Source organism: Hypomesus transpacificus, unplaced genomic scaffold, assembly GCF_021917145.1.
Source record: "Hypomesus transpacificus isolate Combined female unplaced genomic scaffold, fHypTra1 scaffold_31, whole genome shotgun sequence".
NCBI lineage: Eukaryota > Metazoa > Chordata > Actinopteri > Osmeriformes > Osmeridae > Hypomesus > Hypomesus transpacificus.
In genome coordinates, this window is record NW_025813837.1 from 815,218 (window position 1) to 824,808 (window position 9,591).

Below are 9,591 nucleotides of genomic sequence, written 5' to 3' on the forward strand. Positions count from 1 at the left end.
ACGACTGCAGGGGAGAGCGGTGGACATGACTCGGGCCAGTCTGAGAGGCCGGGAGGTGGGGGACGAGGGGAAATAGAGATGTTGGCACGGGCCACCGTCTCTCACGCCGGGGTCAAAGGTGACAGCTGGCACTGTGAAGTCGGGACTGGCAGGGGCCCCTTGCTCATTAGGTACCAGAGGGGAGAAGGGGACAGCCAGACACCAGAGGACACGCACCTAACATGCCCACCTCACATACGCTACGGTTATCCTTGATGTTTTAATTCCAATTGTGTTGTGTAAATTGTGTATTTTAATCAAATACTTTAGCATTTGATTTTGATAAGCAGCGTGTTTTCTGTTTTGTTTCTTTGTTAGGTTTTTTTTTTTAAGTTTTTTTTTAGAAAGGATTCAGTAAAAAAAACAATTCAAACTATAACTGAGACTTGATTTTATGCCACTCTTTTAACTGTAACTGTAAAACTGCTTATTTAATGTAGGCATATTTAATTACCACAAACGTTTTAAATACAGTCTCCAGCTGGGCCTTGATAAAATATTTCTAAATAACGTTGTGTGTGAAGTATAACGTGTATAAAATATATCAATGTCAATTCTTAAAGAGCCCACCAACAGATAGACAGTCAAATGTAAGGCTTACCTGTGCAAGCAGACGACACGGCTTGAAGGTTCTCAACTCCGATTACAGGCATGACTGCGGTGCTCTGACGGCCTACCTCACTCTGTCTCTATCGCTCTCTTCCACTCAACTCTCCAGTCAAAATATCAAGAAGTGTAGAGTAACGGAGACGGTCCTCCGCCCCCCTTATATAGCTTCAGTGAGTGGTAAAAAGTCCCCCTTGTTTGACGAGGCCATGAGAGAATCGCACAGATCTATTTGTCGCACCCACCGTTGGGGACCCACGCCCTCGGGCCCTCGCGCTAATCACCGTTCAAACAGAACCAATTCCTATTTTCCTCTTGCCCGAGAGGTACGCGCGCACTGCTCAGCCACCCTGACCGTGAAACGCGGAATGTCATTTTTGACGTGTGGGCCACTTCTCGTCTTTCCCTGCCACCTCTGCATTGATCCAACCCACTTATTTCTGCCGAAAGGGAAACTTAAAAAGAAGGGAAGGTCTTTACACCACTTCGGATACGACACGCTGTGGTAAACCTAATAATTGGGAAGATGTTTACTTTGATAAGGGGCCTCCTGCTGTTCCGCTGTCTCCCGGGAACAATACGATCGCATAATTGAGTCTGGTGCGCTCATATTTTGATCTAGGCTGTTTGAAAGGACGGAAAGTCTTTTGAGAATTACCCGTGGGCTTGAACAACATAACCTTCGTAATTAACCCTCGTTAAACACTGAAAAGAACCGCGGAGAAGGGTTCTGTTTCCGCTTGGGCCTAGAAAGCTTAGGCTAGCAGTAATAGCCAATGCCAATTGAATTCCCCAACAATCTGCGTTCCACATCATCTACTTCAAGTAATATTTACCTCATTTTAACACGGGTTGGCTTCATTTAAATTATTGCTAAAGTTTGTCAAATAGGATTTGGCTTTAATAGGCTATTCAGTTTATGAGCTTCAATGTGCAAACTTGTTCGTCCTGCTTTGAGAAAAACGTCAATAAATTGCACAACGACATCTGTCATTCAAAGAATGATTTTAGTTCGTTTTTATTGTATTAAGTTTAAATGTCGCTGTTAAATAAGCTAACTTGTGTCAGAGGGATCACTTTCAGCGGCCTGATGCCCTTTTAAAATATAGTCCAACAAACAAAAAACTAAACCTACAGACACCCAAAAATCTGCTGTCTATGTGAGAAGAGAAAAAGAGAAGGACCGACACACAAAAAAATATTTTTTTCTGTGAGCGTATGCATCAGTGACTGAGTGTTTGTGTGTGTGTGTGTGTGTAGAAGTGTGTGCCTGTGTGTGTCTCTGCTCCTGATGTCTCCACAGAGTCTGGTCCAGGGTGGTTGTCGCCAGGGTTGTGTGACACGCTCGGGAGCGCTGCAAACCCTGACAGCAGGAGGGCCAGCGAGGAGCAGCACCGCCCTGGCAGCCCTGGGACAGAGCCCAGGACCGGTGGGTCAAAGGCGGCGTCGCTGCCTGACAGAGCCGGGTGTCCCAAGACTGAGGCTGAACAGAAACGGCAGAGGGATGGAAAGAGTGAGTGAATGAAAAAAGGGGAGAGAGAGAGAGAGAGAGAGAGAGAGAGAGAGAGAGAGAGAGAGGGAGGGAAGGAAGGTGGGGGAAAGTGGGGTAGAGCCAGAAGCAAAGGAGAGGGGGAAGAGGGCCTACGAACAGACGAAAATGTTAGACTGCACACAACGCTTTGAAAGTAAATTAAATATTTGACGTTAGACCGATTCTCAAGTCTAATAAAGGTTAAAGAAAACCCTTCTTTTAACTATACTGCCAGGTAAATGTATTTAATTGTATTATTTGGCAGACGCTTTTATCCAGTGCTAAATATAATAGCTTCATCCAGTTGAGAGAGGATGGAAACAGGGAAGTTATTGAAGTTCACAGGTGGCGGGGGCGGGAGGGGTGGGGGGGGTGACGGGTGGACAGAAGATGACAGGATGAGTGAAGATACCGGAGCCTCTGGACATGACCTCTCCTGTCTTCACAAGACCACCACAGCCACAGGACAGTGTCTAGGTTGCTGTGAAGGGCTTTGTGACATTTCAAAAAAAGATATACAATGTTAATGACATTTATTTGGCTGGATATGTCCTGGTGACACGATGAGACCCTCTGGGAGTCCCTGTTAGACTGTCTACAGATGTGGAAGCTCATGCTAAGGGGTTAGTAAGGTTAGTGATATCAATAGGAAACACACTGGCAATGGGACAGCGATCCTTCCAGGCAGGCCTCGGGTCGGCTCCTGGTCCTCTGGGCGGCTGTAGTCTCACTGACAGAGGGCGCCACCTTGTGTCACATGTAAGTATTGCCGTTTCTTTCAGTGAAACCAACAAAAATGTCCAACTTGGCCGTCCATTAGATTGAGAAACGTCCCTTTTCCGAACTACACCCCTATTGCACGACAGTGACATTGTGCGTGTACTGTGTACATTATTCTGTAGGGCCGTGTAGGTCGCACAGATTATTTTGATATGTCAACATTTTAGTTTGTAAAAGAGTAGGTCAATGCATGGAGTGGAAGGGCATTGAAGACACTGGAGGACTCCTCGAATCTGGGCGTCGACCGTGTCTGTGTCTACGTCTACCGTTGTATTTGACATAACAGGCAATCTGTTGACGATGTCCAGTCATTCGACCCCTCGGCGGATCTTTGCTGGGGGCCAAACGCGCTCACGACAGCCAACTGCTCTCAACAAAATTTCAGAAAACGTTCACTGCAGAAACCTTTCTCCTTGGAGTACGGTGAGTAGGCAACTTCGTTTGTGATTTTTTGTAGATGCCTAGAAATATTCTTTGTGCAAAATTCACATTTACGTGTAAACTATTTTCGAGTTTGTGAAATAATATTAGGCAAAACTTTTAAGGTAAGAAATGCAAAGAAGAAGCCAGAACAGTCGTATTTGTCAAGTTTTATGTATTTTGTAGTCAAGCATGCGAGCCTCCTATATTGTTATTTATGAATTGCAACCTACATTTTAAATTTCAGAAATTCCTATCAAATCAAGTTAGACTAATTGGTCGTTTGTCAATGCAAAAATTGTAAATATACTACTTTTGTAAACTGATATATTTTTTTTTGTCTGGTGATGATGGGCTGTTAAGGTCCTACCTATCAGTGTGTGTCTCTCCTTCAGATTCTAGCTAGTGTGCTATCACTAAGCTGTTCATTCTTTCCCGGTCCTAGCTTGTGCATGTGTGCTGTCGTCCAGTCCAGGGCACCCACAGACCACCATGAGGCTATCACTGGCGTGTATGTTCCCCAAGGAGAGCGCCTACGTTAGCATGCCCCTCTCCGGAGTCACCGTGGTCCTGTGTGCCCTCACCCTGCTCTTGGTGGCCCTCAAGGGCCGGAGTCGACGCTACCACCTCCTCCCCCAGCACCACCACCACCCCGGGGTCCCACTTCCCCCGGGCCCCACGCAGTGGCCCCTGGTGGGCAACCTGCTCCAGATGGGCGACCAGATCCACCTGTCGCTCACCCGCATGCGGGCGCAGTACGGCGACGTCTTCCAGCTGCGCCTGGGCTCGCTGACCGTGGTGGTGCTGAGCGGCCACACCACCCTCCGCCGGGCGCTGCTGAGGCAGGGCGAGGCCTTCGCCGGGCGGCCCGACCTCTTCACCTTCTCGGCGGTGGCCGACGGCACCAGCATGACCTTCAGCGAGAAGTACGGCCCCGCCTGGACCCTCCACAAGAAGCTGTGCGGCAGCGCCCTGCGCTCCTTCTCCCAGGCCCCACCCAGGGGCTCCGGCGCCACCTGCCTCCTGGAGGAGCACGTCTGCGCCGAGGCCGGCCGCATGGTGGACGCCATCCTGGAGCGCTCCGAGGCCGGCGAGGGCGAGCGGGAGGGGGGCGGCGGAGGCGAGGGCGCCGGCTTTTCCGGAAGCCTAGACCCGGTGGATGCCCTGGTGGCGTCCGTGGCCAACGTGGTGTGCGCCCTGTGCTTCGGGAAGAGGTACGACTACAGCGACGAGGACTTCCTCACTGTCGTGCGCGTCAACAACGAGGTGCTGCGCATCTTCGCGGCGGGGAACCTGGCGGACTTCTTCCCCGTGTTCCGCTACGTGCCCAGCCCCTCGCTGAGGAAGATGGTCCAGCACATCCGGCGGATGAACGGCTTCATGGAGAAGAACATCGAGGAACATCTTGGCACCTTCGACAAGGTAGAAGGAGCAGCACCTCTGCCAAGGTTCACTTACATTTGCATTTAGTCATTTAGCAGACGATCTTATCCAGAGCGACTTGCAGTAAGTACAGGGACATTCCCCCCGAGGCAAGTAGGGTGAAGTGCCTTGCCCAAGGACACAACATCATGTGGCATGGTGGGGAATCGATCCGCCAACCTTCTGATTACTAGCCCGACTCCCTCACCGCTCAGCCATCTGACTCCCAGGACCACTTATCTACAGGGTGGTCTCCAGATAGTGCCGCGGGGTATTTTACCAAATGCTTTCATCCAGAGCGACAGACAAAGGAGGCGGGGGATTCGAACCTGCAACTTCTTGATCTTGATTCTTGCAGTCAGATTATCTACCACTGAGCTATACCCACCCCCTAGCACAATACAATCCAACCCAATGAACCCAAAACGTACTGTACAATGCCAATTTCTGTCCCTAGATAGACAAGAGATTTTTTTTATATCTCGCATCTTTTAAGCAGCATCCTGCCTGTAGGACTAGGATCAAAACTGCCAAGATCAAGATTTGTCATGATTCTGAGAAGCATTAATCTGTGGTGATAATTGGATTTTATTGACTTGCAGATACACTCAAATCCTTTATCATCCTTTGAAAGATTTGCAGCAGTTCCGGAGCGAGGGACTGAGGTGTGCAGGGAGTACTGTACTCCAGGACTGAACACACACTAGCGTGAAAAGATTGCTTCCAAGTTTTTGAGCCACCGTTCTTAGGATTAGAGAGGATGCTTGTCATTTAAATAATCTATTTAACAAATATGTGTCCATCAACCCACTGTTTTTTCAATGTTTTTCCATGTTTTATTATTCGCATGGATGTGACCTCATTGCCAATCCAATATTCCATTGGAGAGAGAAAACACGTTATTAAGTTGTGTGTGCAGGTTTGTCATTGATATGTACACATTAAGTGAAATGTATATTAGCAAGTTACCGAGCAAACTTGTGATTGCATTTTTATATGTGAATAAGCAGTATGTTGGAGACAGATGCTCAGAGCTGACAAATCTGGTACTCAGAGCCAGTCTGTTGTTAAATCTACCAAGCTGGCCTAAAGTGGACCATTGTTCTTGTTCAGAGTAGCTCAAATGCTCGCACGCACACTTTAATTAGGAATTAGCAATCTGCCGGAAGAGATTTGCTTGGGTTTCACAGAAGATCCTCTGTTGTCAGTCTGGACTTCCTTTGATAACACACTGAGTTCAAGAACGCAGGAGCACAGCCTTTCTGAGAGTCTGGCGACCTGGGACGGCACGTTCACCTCACTGCTTTCCCCTTCTGCCTCCTTCAACACTGCGCACGGTCACTTTGTGTATATGTGTGTGCGTGCCTGAGCGTGCGTCTCTCTGTGTGTGTGTGTGTGTGTGTGATTGCAGGGCTCCATCCGTGACATCACAGACGCCCTGATCGCTCTGTGTGAAGACAGACAGGAGGAGAAGGGGACGGCCACTCTCTCCAACTCCCAGATCGTACACACTGTCGTCGACATCTTCGGAGCGGGTAAGACACACACACACACCCACACGCACACAGGCTGACGGGGATGACGATGGGGATGACGGTAAGGATGGGATGAGGATGAAGATGACAGGGATGATGACGATGCTAATAGGGATGATGACGGTATCGATGGTGATGAAAAGAGGATGAGGAGGTTTAGTGGGAGTAGAACGAAAACGGGACGTCAGATGCCGCCCCTGAAGTGCTTCCAGGGTGTGCTGGCTTTGTTGACAACAACATGGATCCCACTACCAATGACCCTTTAATAAACACTGTTATTTACATCACACACATGTACTTTTGAACTTGTCTTGAAAAAAGATTTTTGCCATGGCAGGATTCGACACCATCATAGCGGGTTTGCAGTGGAGCCTCTTGTACCTTATCAAGTTCCCTGAGATCCAGGCCAAGATACACCAGGAGATTGGTACGGCACCACCCAGGACTAGCTAACACCAGCTAACCCATTCTAACAAGCTGTCTTGTGTAGAGAGCAAGTCATGATCTACGTTCCGCATAATGATCTAATTTCTCCAGAAACGAGCCCTCCCCTTCCCCCACCGCCGCCCACCACTTTGTCCACAATGCCTTCCCATTGGTTTGAGACCGGTTGCCAGTCAGGGTAACGGACAAAAGGTCCGTCTGATTCGCCGATGCTGGAGCCACATCTGAAGTGGACGCAGTCTGCGCCGTTGGCCCAGTACATTTTCACACGGAAAGAAAGAGAGAAGGGGGGAGGGGGGAGAGAGAGGGGGGAGAGAGAGAGCAAAAGGGGGACAGAGAGAGTTCGACGAATTAAGGAGGGCAGAAGGGAGGACGGGAGACAGCGAGTGAGAGAATGAGAGAAAGAGAGAGGAGAGGGTTGGTCGGAGGGTTGGTCAACAACAGCAGCACAAAGAGGGTTTCACGACCACGGAAGTCAGCCCACGGTCTGACATCACTTCCTCAACGCACACACCTTTTTTGGGGGCGTTCGCTTGAGTTTAAACACCTGCTTATCCTTTTATTTCTATTGTTTGATTAGGAAAAACATGGTTGTGACATTTTAGGAGAATATGCCACTCAGGGTTTTGGTGTTACTCTGCGTGTGTGTGTTTTCAGATGAGCATATTGGCTCCGATAGGCTACCGAGGTTTGCTGACAAACCCAAGATGCCGTTTACAGAGTCGTTCATCTACGAAGTGTTCCGCCACGCGTCCTACGTTCCCTTCACCATACCCCACTGGTGAGAGATACGCTAACAAACGTCAACAAACGTTCAAAATCCAAATATTTCACATCGGGTTATTGTTTTGTGAGCAACATTTTGTACGCACTGTAGCACACAAGTATCTGAGAATCAAAGTATGTGACCTGGTGTATCTTGCCAATAACCAACGTGTTTTTAACCACCTACATTAACCACAAACTCCTTCAGCACCACAGTTGACGTAACTCTCAATGGATACTTCATCCCAAAAGACACCTGTGTCTTCATTAACCAGTATCAGGTCAACCATGACACGTGAGTTTTAGTTGTTTATTTTTCCCATTAAAAATGTTTCTTGTTGCCAATGTGTGTGTTCAAAGAAAGGTGGCAAACCTTTTTTTATGAAGTAATTTGCTTTTTAAATACTTATTTCTGTTGTTACAGAAAAACAAGTTGTGGTTGTATTTGCCTGGTCACACCGAACTGACTTATTGGTTGATTGACATGTCCCTCGGCCAATCCCCAGAGAGCTGTGGGGGGACCCGGATGTGTTCCGCCCCGAACGCTTCCTGGACAGGGCGGGGCTTCTCCACAAAGACCTGACTGAGAAGGTCATGATCTTTGGCATGGGGAAGAGGCGTTGCCTGGGCGACGGCTTTGCCCGGCTGGAGATGTTTGTGTTCCTGACCACGCTGCTCCACCGCCTGAGGCTCCACAAGGTCCAGGGTCAGGAGCTGGACCTCAGCACCGACTTTGGCCTCACCATGAAGCCACGCCCCTACCGGATCGGCATCTCGTCCCGTGTTTAGGTCCGAGCGCCTCTCTCCCCCCCCCCCCCCCCCGCTCCCTCGACCCCCGCCACTCTCGGACAGTTGATCCTATACGCAATATTAAGTGTGCAATAGAAGGATGAAGCAGCCATGACCAATCATTGCTCCAAACACCATTTACAACCTACATCTGTTATCATGCCAGTATCTTTTTATAGAAAATGATATAGAATGTGAAGACAATAGGGTTTGTTTGTAGATAAGACATTTGTATCGAAGATGCTTGAGAATAATGTCTTCATGTGAAGTACATAACATGTTTTGGTGTCATTTTGTGTTCGTTTTTTTTGGGGGGGGGGGCGTGTCTGCTTTATTGGGATAGAGACAGAGTAAGGTCACCAGACCCCCAGGTCAACGTGCGGAAGGACACACAGGAGATGGCCCGGGGGGGAATCGAGCCCAGGCCGCTACGCGCTCTCGGCCGATGAGCTAACGGGACGCCCCCCTCTTGTGAATAAAGTTTAGGCAACTTTACCCATGGAGTTCATTCCCAGTGTTATTGTGAGGATTACTGCTCAGTCACTCCATCTTCTGTTCACTGGAACCAGTTGAAATTAATCTGAAATTAATCTGAAGTCCAATTATTAATGAGGGTGTAACGCTCCAGTAGGGAGAGAGGCTGCGTTGTCTCAGATTAGTGACCAGGAGCCTCGGGCGCTTTGCAGCGTTCACTCAAAGTTCAGCCACACCCAACTCCCTCTTTTCCTCCATCCTTCCCTCTTCTCTCTCTCTCTCTCTCTTTCTTTCTGTCTACATCCCCAGGGAAGAGATAACAGCTTATTCATTCTCCTCTCCAGCTCAAAGTAGTTTTCCGCCATCTTTGGTTTTCCCTGCCTTCCAAAACACCACCCTCTCTCACTCCTTCCACCCTCTCTCTCTCTCTCTCTCTCTCTCTCTCTCTCTCTCTCTCTCTCTCTCTCTCTCTCTCTCTCCCTCTCTCACTCCTTCCACCCTCTCTCCCTCTCTCTCCCTCTCTCTCTCCCTCTCTCTCTCTCTCTCTCTCTCTCTCTCTCTCTCTCTCTCTCTCTCTCTCTCTCTCTCTCTCCCTCTCACCCCGTCTCCCTCTCTACCTTGCGTCCTTCAGCAGTGCACCCTGATTGGTCACAGTCTCACAGGACATACAAGGAGGCCACACCCACATAGTAACTGGTCCCGTATCTTTCGTATACAAAACAAAGGAGACAGGATAGCACATGATCATAATACATAGTCTACTAAACATGGGTATGCTAGACAGGC

At 48.8% G+C, this 9,591-nt stretch overlaps 1 protein-coding gene across 1 annotated transcript; it reads left to right on the forward strand.

The window, feature by feature from the left end:
* Positions 1 to 3,868: 3,868 nt before the first annotated feature.
* On the forward strand, positions 3,869 to 8,331 carry LOC124463830 (cytochrome P450 1A1). The gene is made up of 6 exons (XM_047015603.1): positions 3,869 to 4,798; positions 6,210 to 6,333; positions 6,671 to 6,760; positions 7,435 to 7,558; positions 7,751 to 7,837; positions 8,049 to 8,331. The coding sequence occupies exons 1-6, from the start codon at positions 3,869 to 3,871 to the stop codon at positions 8,329 to 8,331; spliced, it is 1,638 nt and encodes a 545-aa protein (XP_046871559.1).
* The last annotated feature ends 1,260 nt before the right edge of the window (positions 8,332 to 9,591 follow it).